The 17,056-nt window shown below is 40.3% G+C and overlaps 1 protein-coding gene across 1 annotated transcript in view; it reads left to right on the forward strand.

Annotated features, from left to right (window-relative positions):
* Positions 1-15,428: 15,428 nt before the first annotated feature.
* LOC148540538 (neuronal acetylcholine receptor subunit alpha-3-like) overlaps positions 15,429-17,056 on the forward strand; it is a 45,915-nt gene continuing 44,287 nt past the window's right edge. The window contains exon 1 of the mRNA XM_088446931.1: positions 15,429-15,535. Within this exon, the coding sequence (XP_088303057.1) occupies positions 15,478-15,535 (58 nt within the window). The 5' untranslated portion in view covers positions 15,429-15,477. The remainder of the gene's footprint in view (positions 15,536-17,056) is intronic.

The raw sequence follows: 17,056 nt of genomic DNA on the forward strand, positions 1-17,056 counted from the left end.
TTTTTGATGTTTTGCCTTCTAGTAAAATGTATGCTTTTATTTATAAGTGATTATTTTATTATTTTATACCTTGTAAATGGAATGGATTACTCTACACAGGTGTCTTAGGGGTCTATTTACTAAGCAGTGTTAGGAGACAGAGTGAAAAGTGATTAGGTGCCAGCCAATCAGCTCCTAACTGAAATTTTTCAAACACAGCCTGTGAGATGACAGTTGGGAGCTGATTGGCTGGCACCTTATCACTTTTCACTCTGTCTCCTAACACTGCTTAGTAAATAGATCCCTTAATTAGAAGCCATATTGGTTAGGGTATAAAAATCCCATTAGAAGTACAGATCATTATCCGTTGACAAACCTGTGAGACACACAGGGAAACACGTCAGATAGTATCTGTACTGGACGTTGCTTTGCACTGGGACTCTTGTGGACGGCCCTACTGACATCACCAGTGATGTCAGTAGTAAACTCTATTAGAGCAGGAAGTCCACTCGGGCTTGCGAGAACAGAGACCCTACCACAGGGTCTCGTCGCAAGCCCGATGGTCGCGATAATCGTGACCATCTCCAGGCTGCTCGCACAAGCTGTGGGTGGTCACCCACAGCTTTGCGAGCGGGCTGGAGGAAAAAAAAAACACGACCAGCGAGTGGGTTTGCATCAGGCCCTCTGTCCACAAAGGCACATCTCCGCCAAGGGATTACCAGTGCGCAGGACATCTCTGCTAAAGACCCCTTTATTTTGGATCATAGTGGTAATTATACTAGACTGTTTTTATATTAATGTGACATCAACCAACCAATTCCAGCATTTTCAGAGACTCCACTAGAAACAGGTGTCTTTTCCTTCTATTCCATATCAATTGTCCCACATGTCTATCATATATTGATATTGTGTTTACATTTATTCATGTGTATTATGTAAATTATTTCTACTAAGAAAATAATATTATCTATTATATTAAATATTTTCTGTTCAATCCATTCCGTCTTATATATGCATTTACTTGTTAAGTTATAGCTCTGTTTATACCCTCTCTAATACCTATTTTATTGAGGTTGACTAGCCTCATCTACTACAACAGCTTTAGAAACACTACCCTATGCAGCTGCTGATATAGAACCTATTTGCTAGTTCCTTTTTTGCAGAAGACAGACTTGGACTTATGGTATGTAGTCAGGAAGCTGGCGGTTGAAATGCCGACCGCCGGCTTCCCGAATGTCAAATCCCGGCATGGGACTAATGATAGACGTCGAAATCCCGACGCCTATCATTATTCACCCGCCGAAATCCCGACACCAGGGATACCAAATGAAGGAAAGACGGGCGTCGGGACCTCTTAACCGTCGTAGGGGGGAGTTAGGTTTAGGGACTCCCAGGGGGAATTAGGCTTAGGCACCCCCCAGGAGGGTTAGGGTTAGGCTAGAGGAAGGGGGGGTTAGGGTTAGGCACACACCCGAGAGGGTTAGGTTTAGGGTGCGGGGAGGGGGGGTTAGGTTTAGGCGGGGAGGATAGTGTTAGGCATTAGGGGGAGGTTAGGGTTAGGTACCCCTAAGGTAGGGTTAGGGTTAGGGGGGGAAAGGGTAGGGAGAGCCTACTTACCTCTGCTGTCGGGATCTTCATCCATCTGGCTGCCGGCATCGGGATTTCAGTACTTATATGGGTAAAAATTTACAAAATACTACCAAATTGAATAGTGCAGCCATAAGTGGTATTATTTCAAGCAATTTTCATGTAAATGTTTTATTATAATACATTTGCATACTTGCTACAGGATATTTGTGTTTTAGATATGTTAAGAGGGGTATTCAATATGAAAGGTTAACTTCCCTGGCGAAGTTAACGTTTCATATCGGAGTTTTTTTCTGCGTAAAGGTATGGTGCGCGCTCCCGCTTATCCCCGTATTCAATATCAAATTAACAAAAACGGGAAACTCCGAAGTTGGATTTGCGTAAAGTTACGAATTTTTCCTTAAAATAATTGTAAGACCCCCCTAAAGTTGTAAAAACATGGGGGAACACTATGGGTACCCCCGTTTTAGCCTTTAATTGAAAGTCGGGGCTTTAAATAGCCGCAGCAGGTGTTTTTTTCCCGATATTGAAAAAGTGATGCAGAAGAGCACTTAGGTAATTTTTTTCGTTTTTTTAAGTGGTCCCATCAAATTTGGGGTACATGAAAATGGGTACTAGCATATTTTGATGTCCCTAAAGTAAGTTTTTAAAAATTCTGCATTTGTGCACCTGCCGCTATAATTCTATTCTAGAAAACACCTGCCGCATACATGCAGAATAGCCCTAAACCTATTTGCCTATTGTTTAACAATTGTTTCCCTTTTTTTTTTTTTGCACCCCAATTTTGAAATTAATTTTTTGGGGTGTCCCTATTTTTTTTAAAAACTTTTTTTGACACAGTTCTTTTTTAAATGTCAATCTCAGGGGTGCAGGCTATTTTTTTTAAGCCTGCACCCCTAAACCCCAATTCTGCACTTTTTTTTGACACCTATTCAATGGTGAAAACTTATCCCCGTTTTTTAGCAAAGACTTTTCAAAACTGCGATAAGTCTTTGAAATTGAATACTGTGTAAAACTAAAACAAGTGATATTAACGCAAAAACGTTAAAAAGTGCGATATTAACGCAAAAAATTATGTTATCACACCCATATTGAATACCAATAAAAGTGTCTGTGTCTATTAAATATATATTTCTATTGAGAGAAGCCTTATTGAATTCTATTTTAGTCAAGTGATATGCAATACAGTATACTATTTTATATAAAATCCACGTATAACCGCAGTACTTCTTTGTTGTTTTTTTACAATATCTGTGGTAAATACTGGCCTAGAGAGTTATGAGGGTGGTTTTAGAATCTGATAAGCTCTTTGATAACAGGTGAGCTTTCAGGGAACACTTGAAAGTTTGGAAGCTAGAGAAAAGCCTTGTACAGCAAAAAAAAAAAAGTCCTGTAACCAGGAACAAGAGCAGGTAATGTGAATGAATAAGACACACAGATCTTACACATTGCAGAGTTGTTAAGTTGGAAGATATTTTGAAATAAAAGAAGACATGTATTTTGGTGCATCTTTGTTCATGGTAAAAAATATATATATTTATATTTGAAGCCAAGGTAGGGACTGACAGAGCGGAGCAGCAGTTATAGCATTCAAAATAGATCGTATGGTTCAACTCTGTTGTCAGGTAGGTTTATGCATAGTGCTATAATAATGAGTTGAAATAACAGTTTGTGTCATGGAACAGCTGGTGTTGAAATACATTATCAGTGTTTGTGAAGCCTGGGATTGAACAACCCCTTAGGGAGGCATTTGATCTGCTTCTTCAAGACATACAACTTAGAAAATAATGGTAGACACTGTAAAAACCAGAGCACAAAACACCACCTCTAGATGTACAGTAGCTTTTGTTTATTTCAGCAGAACTTCTAAGTCCAATTGATAAATACATAAAATCTGCAGGTCTAGTATCAAGTTTTTGCTCTAACAACCAATATAATATTTTATCTTTAAACACCATTTGTAACATTTTGCAGCTGGAGGGCATGGATGAACAAACACACACTCACAGGTATATGGGACAAGCCGCCTGGTACATTACTTAGGGTAGAGTCCTGGTAACTCATGTCCTGCCACCTTGTGACTAGTGAGTGGTGTTTGTTAATGATTACCCTTTAAGTGGCTAGGCAGGTAAAAATCAAGTAAGTATGCAGGTGCTCACAACACCCCCCAAAAAAGAAATAGTTGCACATAATATGTTTGAAAATAGAACAACTGTACATCATCCATAGATACACTAGACCTTTACGAACAAGAAAAAACTAATGTTAGGATAATCATTTTGTGAAATAAAGTCTTCATTCTAAAGTCTAAGAAAGTACATTTTTGAAATTATAAATCACATAACATAACTAGAACATTAAAAATACATTTTGAAACTGAAAATAACATTCATAAAATAACAAAATAGTAAAAAAAAATCAAACAAATGTCTTAAGAAGATTAAATATATAGCACAAAAACATCAAATATATGGCACAAAAACGTCAAGCACATGGCACTATTAAAATAACTCGTCTTCGGTTGATCTCATTATGCAAACAAGATTCATATATCTGTTTCAGGTGAGACATGCACAATTTTTCACTTTTGCAACAAAAAAATGCAAAGCCAATTAAAATTAAGGAAAAGGGAATTGACCAGTATATCTGTACGATTTTGTTGGTTAAGTGTAACAAAGCAAAACTTCAAATATAAGGCAAGCAGGATAATAAAATAGCAATGAGATAATGGATTAACGATTGAAAGTAAAATGAACAAAAGCATATAAATTCTATGCTTTGTTCATTTTACTTTCAACCGCTAATCCATGATAGAATAATAATAATTCAATAATAATGCTGTGCACAGGTACTAATGTAGTGATAATGGTACAAATGCAATGCAAGAAAGAAAGTATCACCTATAGACATTAGGTTCAGGCTTTGAAATTGTCAGTGATAACAAAGATGATAGTTCCTAAATGTGTCTGGTATAAGGAAAGTTCTTGTAACAGCAGGCAGTCTGTTGAAAGTATGGGATCATTAACATGTACTAAGCTCTGGAAAGTGATAAACTGGAGAGTGATAAACTACTAGCCACTCAGCTCCTAACTGTCAAGTTAAAGGATGTGTTTGAAAAATGACAGTTAGGAGCTGATTGGTTGGTAGTTTATCACTCTTAGTACATCTGTCCCACTGTGAGGGGAAGCAATCGGGAAGCCGGCTGCCTATATACCGGCAAGGGTGAAATGCCGGGCGTCTAGATGTAGACGCCCGCATTTCCCCGACGCCGGGAGACCGGCTCCCGGCATCACGATCGTAGTGATGCCGGGCGCCGCGAGCGGACAGCGGCGGGGGGGAGGGTTAGGTTTAGGGCTCCCGGGGGGGACTTAGGGTTAGGCACCCCCCTTAGGGAGGGTTAGAGTTAGGCTAGGGGGAGGGAGGGTTAGGGTTAGGCACCCCCGGGGGGGACTTAGGGTTAGGCACCCCCCCGGGGGACTTAGGTGTAGGTAGCGGGGAAGGGGGTGGTTAGGGTTAGGCACTTAGAGGGGGGATTAGGGTTAGGCACTTGGGGGGGAAGTTAGGGTTAGGCACCCCTAAGGAGGGTTAGGGTTAGGGGGGTTAGGTTAGTGGATACATGCGGCCGGCGGTATTTCATACCCATTCCACTGTGAGAATACACTGTTGCTTTACAGATTAGGGTAGATATAGTTAAAAGGGCAGAGTAATGCCTTAAAATATAGTGACTACTTAATGTGTGGTAGAGTTAGGTGAGGGCGGAGTACTAGTCCCCATAATGTAAGGCAATGCAAGGCAGTACTTGTTTGTCAAATAGACTTTTATATAGATAAATAGATCTGTGGGTGATCCCTGGCACAGAGGGGGGGGGCATTGATTACCCAGGTTTGTTGGAGGGGCTGGCGGGTGCCCAGGTCAGTTGCTGAGGGGAACAAATATCCCCTTTTGAAGCACGCCTCCCAGATTTGGACATGCCCTCCCAGTACCCGGGATCAGCTCAGCTCATGACAGTCCTGGGTGTGGTGCAGTGCTGTGTTAAGGTACCCATACATCTGCAACGGATCGTCGCAATCCTGCGATCAGACCGGAAACCCCGATCCGCCGGTCGGAAATGCCGACCGGGGACCATCGATGTTCAGCGATCCGTGGCAGGATTGCTGAAATTTCACATGTTAAATTTCACCGATTTGACAATCACGATAATATTTTGATCGTGATTGTCATATCGGTGAATCCATCATTTCTGCGATCCTGCAATGCCGGGTTGCAGGATCGCAGGATCGCGGCAATCCATCCCAGATGCAGACCTAAGACACCATAAACGCATGCACAGTGAGATTTTTCAGTAAATTAGATGCATGTGCAGTAGCAAAAAATCACCGAACTCTGTGAACATTGCGATTGAGCGTGACTCAGAATCAGGCTCTAGAAGTAGTATATAGTATTGCTTTACTAGAGCTGCAGCCACAACATACATTATAACAGAGGAATGGAGTCAGCAGCTTTTCCTACCAAGCTGCTGTGTGGATCTGAGCAAACGACCTGGACTAGGAAACCTGAGAGCAGCTCCCAGCAAGAAGAAACAGGCCTCTTAATATGAGGTGCAGTAGGTATGGTCAATGACCATCGGAGCTTAGCAACTCGTTGCGTATGATAAAATTAGTTGATGCATAGGCCCCTAATTTATGATTGCAGTCACCTGTGTTGAACTAGTTAATTGATAATAAAGGTGTTTAAACACAGGTGATGGCAATGATAAATTAATCACGAAGTCCAGGAACAGAGCATTTTGTCCCTCCTGGAATGGGTCATGTTGGGAGTTATGTATAAGTATGAATACAAGGAACTCCTATGGTTATCAATGACACTGTTCAGATAATAAAAGTGACTTTTAGATATCTGTGTTTTTTTTTTTATTTAGAACGAGTCCTTATGTAGATCTCAAATATTGCATTAAGATTAAATCCAAAAGTACTTGCTCTGTGTTGTTACATTTGTAACTTATTATATAGCATGCATAAGACACTGACTTCTCGTCAATGATAAGTTTCAGTATCCAATACTCACCAGCCGCTGCAGCCGTCCTGTGTGCATATAGAAGCGGTGGTGGAGGATTAAAACAGCAGTCCTCAAAACTGGAGTAGGGTGTGCACCTCTGATATTGAATAGCCGGTAAGACTGTAGACTGACCGGGTAGCCGGTGGGAGCACTAGCGGTAGTCTGGGTCCCATACACTGTTCTCCCTTTGCAGGAAGCAACTTTCCACAGCACAGCGGTGTTAAACTTAAACACTTGAGGACTTGTTTGTCGGTAGTCAATGACAATTCAGGTGTTCTCCAAAAGACAAGTCCTTTATTTTACAATCAATTCAGATCACAAGTGAATAGATGTACCCCGGCATATGAACAACATGTTGTTTTAAAATAATTGGTAACTTGGTTTGATCAACGTCCCTCCTCTAGGGACTTTTTCAAGCTCATACTAATGCTGTATGGAATATTTATCATGTTCTTAAACTTTATTTGTATTGTGGTTATGATTTTTACATATAGCAGCATCTCCTCATTGATTTACATCATGTCCATCTGCAGTTGTTTCATTTTACGGTACAGTAGGTGGGGATTTTGTGGTTAGGAGCAGCAAAATACATAACAAAGCCTATGGAGTTGTAGCATGCTTAAGCACTCATTCACCATTAGGCAAACATTTTGGAAGCACCAATATACATAACTTGCTGTAGACCTTTTCCCATTAGATAAATCTTGTTAATGTACATAACAGCTTCCTGCCCAAAGAGCTGCTTGATTTCTTCCCAGCACTAAAAATGTGAATATTCCGACAACCATTACAGAATAAATGACTTCCTGATTATATGAAGGCTCATTAAGGCATAGTCTATTTGCCTGCTATAATTATAACAATTTAATGCTTTGCTTACAGCAGTCAGTGCATTCTATGCTTCTATTCTATCAACGCCAATGAATGAGTGACCAACATTATAAAAGGTCTAATAATGGTTTCCTATGGTTTAGGAACTTGGGAGCTGTTGTTAGTAATCCATTATCCATTTATTTTATTTAATTTAGAAAGTGTCAGCATTTTATGTAGAACTGTACAATGGGATTGTATAACAGATTTTTACCATACAGTAACATATTGAAACAAAAATGTATATAAAGCCCTGCTGGGCTAGATGTAAGAGGAATGAGAAAACATGGGAGACATACGGTATTAGAGAACTGTCTGGTACTTTATTTAAGATAGCATTGAATGCACTACTGGATGCTGTTAGTTTGGATGTTCAGAACGGGATGTAGTCAGGTTACCGAATCCCTACACTGAAAGCCCGACATGGGACTAGAGATAGGCGTCGAAATCCTGATGCCTATTTATTTCTTTATTACCAGTTATTTATATAGCGCACACATATTCCGCAGCGCTTTACAGAGAATATTTGGCCATTCATATCTGTCCATGCCCCAGAAGAGCTTACCTATATTCTCTATCACATGCACACACACATAAGAACTAGAATTAATTTTGTAGGGAGCCAATTAACCTACCAGTATATTTTTGGAATCTAGGAGGAAACCGGAGCACCCGAAGGAAACCCACGCAAGCACAGGGAGAATATACTAACTCCACACAGTTAGAGCCGTGGTGGGAATCGAACCCACGACCTTAGTGATGTGAGGCAGTAATGCTAACCATTACACTGTCTGTGCTGCCGTCTTTAGCCCCACGACGAAATCTTGATGCCCGGCATACCGAATGAAGGTAAACCGGGTGTTTTAGGTTATAGCCGTGGAGGGGGAGGGTTAGGTTTAGGAACCCCCAGGGGGACTTAGGGTTAGGCGCCTCCCTGGGAGGTTTAGGGTTAGGCTAGGGGACGTTAGGGTTAGGCACCACTAGGGAGAGGTTAGGGTTAGGCACCCCTGGGAGGGTTAGGTTTAGGGTGCAGCAAGGGGGGGTTAGGGTTAGACACCAACGGGGGTTAAGCACTAGGGGGGGAGGTTAGGGTTAGGCACCACTAAGGGAGGGTTAGGATAGGGAGAAGGGAGGGTTAGGGTGCATACAAGCCCCAGTCTGGATTTTGATCTGTCGGTATTTGATCTGGCAACTGTTCAGCCACCGGAATTACATACCGATTCCGTTCAGAACTGTAGGCCTAATTCAGAGATGGGTGCATATCACACAGAGGCAGCGACAGTGTGATAATATGCTAATGCCACAAGAGGTGTCATGTGTAAATAGACGCCTCCTGATAGCTTTTCTCATCTGCGTGAACATTGGTCACCTGTGTAACCCTCAGGTTGCTCAAGATGACTGGGGATTCACACTGCTGAAGCCAGTGTAGCTGCGGTTAAGGGGAGATGCAGCTAGAGCGCGCCCAGAAAATAAGGCTATTCTATTCTTGCTCCTGTCGGGCGTGATCAGCTGCCAAGCGCTACATTTCAGCTCGCAGCCCCTGGGGGATGAGAGCTGAAATGTGCGAAAAGTGACATGTTTGGGCGCCCAAACATCACTTTTCGCGATCGCACCCAGCACTTTGGTCGGGGTTAGCCGTTTTACGCGGCTAAACCTGACCACTTTGGGTGCGATCAGCGTGAAACGCTGGCACAATTGAATAGCGGCCCGCGATCCCCTGTCAATTTAGACGGGAGGTGCGGGCCGCAAAATCAATTGAATTCCGCCCATTGTGTACACACAGAGTCGCCGTAGCGATTGAGATGCATAGTATCAGAAATGTATTGGAAATGCAACCAGTCATGTAACCAGTCATGATACCAATTATGCAACATGGCCATGATACCCCTATAACACACCCATAAGATGGTAAATATCTGTGCTTTTGTATAGACACCTCCCAATCACCACTCAGGAATACCCAACAGGTATTCCTTGGCGGTACAGACATGTACCATCTTATGGGCGTGTTCAGGGGTGTATATAGGGGTCCGATTGCCCCTGGCAAAGTAAGGCACTGGCGCCCCTTTCCTTGATCCAGGCAGTTGGCAAACAGACACCATGGAGGCTGTACGGGCTGTGTTCGCCCCCCATCGTCCAGCACTAATGCTTCTGACTGAGAGGTCAACAGCAGCACAGACTTTTCACATAGAGAACAGGCCACGGGCAGCACTGGGCCCCCTTGTCCGGCGCCCCTGGGGAGTGCCCTTTTGGCCGATAGGAAAATACACCCCATGGCATGTTATAGGAATGTTGTGGCCATTTTGCACAACTGGTTGCAAAATCAGATGTGTTATCGTTTTCATTGGAGGCCATATTCTCAAGGAGAATCTTCACCTAGCATGGGGCAGGTGCAAGTTTTAATGTTGCGTCCGATGGTTACGCCTAGAAACGCACCAAGCCGGATTGTTGCATCTAAAATCACTCAAAGTGGGCATCCAAGTCCTCGTACACTCTCATGCACACTTATAAATTCATAGGAAGGGCTGAGACCAGCATTAGAATAATGTTGCAGATGCAACTACAGCAAAGATGCCAAAGCAACGTGCAACTCTGAATCAGCCCCTTATCGAGATGTATGGAGAGTATACTGGATGGTATAAGAAAGAGTGTATGGCAGTGTCATAAGTGGAGATTAATGTATTAGATTACATATTTATTTAGTAGAAAAGAAATACAGACAGATCTGTCTACAGTAATCCTACTTACATGTGGTCAGGTTGAGAGCTGGAAAAGAAACAAAGGGCTTACTGACTACAGTTTATGTATAGCCCTGATGTAGATACATGAGAAGAACTGAGAGAAATAGTATGAATATAAGACACACAATTACATCTTTTTTCAACTCACTATAGAAATGCAGCATATTCTTCTTTGCAGTGGTTCCAATCAGGATGTCAACAATCAAACTTTCGACATGTTTAGAATGTCAACGGATAACATGTCAATAAGCACAATGTCAACAACCCCTACATGTCAGCATGCTCAAAATGCTGTCACTGTGAATGATGACAGTCCCAATGTAGTTAGGTTTAAGCTACAATTAAGGTCAGGGTTAGGCTACTGTCAAGGACCTAGGAGCTCATTCAGATCCGCTCGCTAGATGCATTCGCTCGCACCCAGCGTATGCGAATTCGGCTAAGTGACGGCACAGCAGGTGATCGCACGGAAAGGCATAAGCACGCCCACTATGTCTTGGCCTGCGATCACTTTGTGTATGCAGATGCCCACCAGCCTGCCTTAAGACACCCAATTGCGCACATCATCTCCAGGAAGTGTATGCAACCATCGGTACATTGGGGACAATCAGAAGCGAACGCAGCACTTGAGGTTGACTATAACCTATTTCAAGCACAGCGATCACTTCAGTGTGAAATACAACCAGGTGACGTGTACAATGACGCTGCATGTTAATTATGCACGTCTCTGAAACGGCGTTGAGACGCTCAGGCACGCCTGCGTTCACACCTCCACTCCCCCATTTCTAGCAGCCAGCCCCTGTCACCAACCACAAATGGCTTCTCCCATCACTCACTCTGCTGGGCAGTCTATGTGCAACGAGCGAACACTTCTCGATCTCTAGCACTGGTTCACACACGCGCACTGCGGTGTGTACGGCATGCGCAGAAAGCGGGAATCGGCCAGCTATGAGCGAACGCATCCTAGCAAGCGGCTCTGATTCAGGTCCCTAATTCCAAGATACTCCAATCTCTAACAACCGTCTGTAACCTTGGGCTGTATTCAATTAGTTTCACACCCGCGATACTTTTTCGCATGCCGGGCTTTTCACCTACATTGCATGTTTTGCATACAGAAAAGTATCGGGCGCACTCCCGCTATTCGCCGTATTCAATTAGAAAGGACGCGAAAATGTCACCCGGCGAAACTGAAACAGGCGAAAAGTCCTGTCAAAAATGGGGAACTCAGCCTGACACCCAGGGACGCCGAGAGGGGGGGAGCTGGTACAGATTACCGGGGCGGTTTACATTTGGTGTACATGAAATTGGGTGCTGGCATATTTTAAAGTTGTCAAAGTGAAGTTTTAAATCACATAAAAATTCCACCTTCCGTAAGTACCTGCAATAAAAAAAAACACCTGCCTCATACTTGGGGACCCCCCTGTAGTAGATTTCGCTAGTTTTTAAGTTTGTCACCCAACTTTGATCTTTTTTGCCCCCAAAATGAAAGTACTTTTTTGGGGTGTTCTAAAGTCTTTTAAAAAAGTTTTTTTACACAGTTTAGCTTTGGGGGACTGTCCCAAGGGTGCAGGGGGGTTTCCCGAAGTTTGCACCCCAAAACCGCAATTCTGCTTTGCATTGACTTTTCGCGTACGCGAAAAGTCTTTGGAATTGAATACAGGGATAAATATTCGCCTTGCAAAATGATGTCATCGGCGAAACTTTTTCGCCGAAAACGGTTTTTCGACGATAATTGAATATGGCCCTTTATCCGTATCAGCATTTACTTTAGCCAGGGTGATGTGGATCTGACACAGAGTTATAAAAACAACAACCACCTGGTCTGTCTACAGAAATAATTACACTCCCTGGTATCTCTCCCAGGCACTATTAAATTCCAGGTTCTGCAAGCACAGATGTTGTTTCAGGAGCAACACACTTCTGAAACAAGTAGGAAGTTTCTGATTTCGCTACGCAATTACAATTAAGTACCAGTTATCATTACCTAAATAATAGCCTGTAGTTTAGATATGTAGCATGGATTAGCAGAATCCGCAGGCAAAATGGTTCTGATAATAATCACAGAGACCAATCTTATTAAATTACGTTTAATATGAGAAAGACAATGATTATTGTATATACAAAAACAATTCACAAGAATGATATACAAAGAGTGTTAGGCAACTCATTTTCTCATAATGGAACAAATTACTAGAACGTTTTCACCTACATGAACCTATTTGCTAGAAAAAGAAGGAAGATGGAGTAATTCCCAATGTCAGATTGGCTTCCAAGAATTGTGTAACGTTTCAGAGTTATACATTGTATTTTACACCTACATGGGATGTCACATAGTCCCCGTTCTGCTGTCTCACTGGCCTGTATAGATGCTAGTTAGATGTTATGCCCCTTTGTCCAAAGCATGCTTAAACGAACTGTCTAAAATGAGGAACAGTTCAAACACATTATAACTCTGCAGGGGTACATCAGAGAACGAGAGTATGGGTCTCATTACCAACAAATAGACAGGACACGAGAATACATTATATTGGGTGTCTTCAAAAGTTATACCATTACCTAATGTATTCCTTCTTCCTAAATTTAATTTGTCATGGCTAAGTGGGTCTTTGGTATAGGATCAGGTTCTGTGACGTTTCACAGATCTTCATGGAATTTGGGGAGTAGAATATCATGTCATGTGAACAGTGACATATTAGTAATAAATAGTTACCAATAAACTGTTATCTATTCCTTGATATAAGTAGCTTCCTATATCTACCTGACCCCTTGTCTCCAAGCAGGTCGGGGAAAGAAACAATAAACACTAGTCACTTATGGCATTCCCAATTGATATGATATTTCCCTGACAAAAATGTTGACACCATAATGTCAACATGTTTTGAATATCAACATGTTTTAAATAACATGGTAACTGATATATCTGGATCATATATATTTATATTTACTGGCTCTAACACTAGGCCTAATTGTGGCCCTGCCTGGTTTCGCAAGAGACAAAATTATCCCCACACTCAGTGATCTGTGGGGGCTTATTACCAATACTGTTCAGTTGGGGTTAACTATATGCTTATATGTTATACATTCTAATCTTTTAATGGAATGGCTCTATGTTCAGTTGTGGTTAACTATATGCTTATATGTTATACATTCTAATCTTTTAATGGAATGGCTCTATGTTCAGTTGTGGTTAACTATATGCTTATATGTTATACATTCTAATCTTTTAATGGAATGGCTCTATGTTTTTTAATATATGATTAAAACATACTCTATTTTTAACATCAAGCCACACTGTATATTTTAATTTTTTCTTAGCACTGTTACACTTTGTTTTATTTCTTAGAGGCAGTAATGCTAACCTTTACACCATGTGTGCTGCCCATTAATTAGTATATCAGTAAGGGTGCTATATAGTTGCTGTATTTAATTGAATTACAGTTACAGTTGCTGTGTTTGTGTGAGCAGAGTACATTGAATGTGCATGGACCTTTGTATGTTTTTTAGGATATTCAATAATAGACCATGGATAGGGAGGTTGCAGTGCATCCACTACATTAGTTAGAATCTAGTCTTTTATCAAGGAAACCGTTTATAAGGGACCTTCTGTCTCTCCTCACACTCTTTCTTGGCCCATGTTATTGACTGTCTTTAGGCCATATCATCTTGGATGTCCTCTCATCACCTCTGTAGATACCCCTTTGGGTGCCATGAGGGAAAACATATCAGTTTTATCAGCATAGGTAACTGCTCACTATAGACAACAAATCAATAATAAACATAATTATAGAATATAGGTGATGAATTATATTTTAATACATTTTCCTGCATTTTAAATGTGTTTTTCATGTAATACCTTTCTTATATTTTTTCCTGTATTTTTTTTTTTTTACAAAATGTAATGATTGAATTCTCTATTTAACTAAAAATACTGTTGTTTTTAATTTACAAAATTATTGTCAAACTCAATCTAAAATAAACCAAATGAAACACTTTGTGAAGTAAATTTTAGAACACTGATCACGGTAATAAAAGATATTTGCTAATCACTTATTTTATTTATTTTTTCTTCACAAAGGGTTGTATAATTTATTAATCTTGTAAACTACTTTTATAGTGATATTCTCAAATGTAGCAGTAGATAAAGTTAGCCAATAGGGCCACAGCTCCTCAAATTAATATGAATCAAATATATTGATTATATGGAGATGAATTAATGAAGGTGTTTGGAAGTTAATGATTGTAAAAGGGTCAGTTATGTTGAATGCAGTTATTTTTATATGAATATTGTTATATGATGATGCTTAAAGTTAATTATGAGGGTATGATAGTGTGTGACGATCACAAAAATACTCCATGATATAGCGTCACTGATATGGTCTCTCTATTGTATAGTGGTCACTGCTATGCTCTCTGTTTTCTATGTCAGTCACTGAGATGCTCTGGGAATTGTACTGTATTCACTGAGGTTTTCTCTGTTTTATAACACTCACTAATATGTTCTCTGTATTGTATACTGGTCACTAGAATTTTCTCTATATTGTATGGTTGTCCCAAGGATGCTCTTTACATAATATAGCGGTCACTAGGATGCACTGAATGTTGAATGGTGGTCACCTAGATGCTTTCTCTATTGTGTGATGTGACATTAATGTTCTGTGTTGTATTTCACTGGGATACTCTAAGGTTTGGGCCTATTTTGTTTTGGCCCTACAGTTAATATGGTTCCGTCCACATGAGGCAACTTTCATCATTTTTTCAAGGGCCACTTTAAGCCCCTGGACACAGGTAACCAGCCACTCAAAACCACCATTTGCTCAGTTGTGCAAAGCATATACTGTAATAGAACAACATCAAACATCTTAAGTTCTGTCAAGGTATGGAAACCTTTACATAAATATTTATAATAGTTATCCTTAGCTCCATTACATAAGACAACTTATATTTTAGGTTAGCCCTTTAGCACAGATTTGTAATTATCTTCTAAAAAAACTAAACTCAAAATTGAATTGTAGAGTTATATGCACATATTAATAATAATAACATAGTTTAAACATTGCGTCTTATTCTGCGATTGTGCAGTGTTAATTCTTGAGCTCTTCATACTCATACAGCTGTTCTGTTCTGCAGGGGGAGGAGGACATTATTATGAGCAGATCTGATTTTATTGTCAGTAAGTCTCTGTAGTGCAGACCCCTCTCACACAATCTCCCAGTGTCTAACTCCACTAAAACCTTCCTGTATTGTCAGTATGACTGAGACAATGAAATGGCTTTATACCTGCATGATTCTATTGACTTTAACTAAGGGTGAGTAATGTTTGCAATATTCAGTTTTCAATATTATAGGTTGTAAATCTTAGCAAAACTAGCATAGAATATTTCAGCATATGTTTATAAGTCTTTATATATATGTGTGTATGGTGCAAGCATAAGCATAAGGAGGAAGAACTTGCACACTTGGATGGTTTATTGCTTAGTTGTAGCACAGAATATCCGAACGCAGGAGGTAATGAGAACATAGTGATGTGCATGTATTGTTCTCTATGTACAGTATATACGGTGTGTGTGTAAAAGTTTTGGATCAATGTGTTAATGGGTGTGTCTGCAGGATCATAATATTACTATTGTAATTAACTACTGTAGTTCTTAGTGTGGTAGAAAGTAGAAACCACGACTAACACATTCTATTTGGTAGAGCAAGAAATCTTGTACTTTTTGTCAAGGTATACAATGTTAAATTCATCCTGCAGCAAATATAACCTAGCAGGATACAATATATATGTTTTATCTTCCTTAAGGCGAGCATCCATGTAGAATTGTGTAAGTGGATATAGGGATGCATTAAATACTAGGGGGTAGATGTACTGTCTTTGAGAGAGATGAAGTAGAGGGAGATAAAGTACCAACCAATTGGCTCCTAACGGTCATTTTTCAAACACTCCCTGCAAAATAATTTAGGAGCTGATTGGTTGGTACTTTATCTATCTCTACTTTATCTCTCTCCAAGGCTTGGTACATCTACCCCAAATGTCAGTTATTCTTACTATGTTTTTCCAATTCCTATACACATATTGCTGTGTTTGATACTTATTAGAAATGTATTATGCAAATGTCTAACACTCATTTCATTTCACTACCAGTATTGCAACTTTTATCTGCCTACTGTACACCATGCAGAACCTGTATATGTTGGCAGCTAGGGAGACATCATGTATGTATGTATGTATATATATACACACACACATATATATGAATATATATGTGTGTGTATATATATATATATATATATATATATATACAAAAACTTCATTAAAGACTCAACCCTGTAACTCGGATGCACATATGATCCATACTGTCACAGCGCATGGAGGTGAGGAATTATAGTACAGAGCAGTATATAATGGAATGAGGTATGTAAAATACAGCTGCCTCTCCATGCACACAGATCCACAAATCACTCAGAGCAGCTCTCAGAGTAATGCTAGTAAATAAACATACTAGCATTATATGCTACAGTAAACAGTATTAAACACAAGATTACATAAAATGTTTGAAACTTCTGAATTTGTTTATGTGATCATGGGTAAATGTATTTAATGTATACATAGTTAAACAGCATTATTTAACTAAGTCTAATAAGTATCATCATTAATAATTATCATATAAAAGCATTTGAGTATAACTTTATGAGCTGCTGTCAACAGGTAAATGAAGGCTAGGCCTGTCTGACTCCACAGGCAATCCTATTCTGGTAAAGTGCCAGACCCCCGTTTGCAGATACTCTGGGGGCTGCCCCTGATCACAGATGGTTCGGTCTCCGTCTTTCTG

The sequence above is a fragment of the Taudactylus pleione genome, unplaced genomic scaffold (genome assembly GCF_031769625.1).
Source record: "Taudactylus pleione unplaced genomic scaffold, aTauple2 ptg000019l, whole genome shotgun sequence".
In the NCBI taxonomy this organism is placed as follows: Eukaryota; Metazoa; Chordata; class Amphibia; order Anura; family Myobatrachidae; genus Taudactylus; species Taudactylus pleione.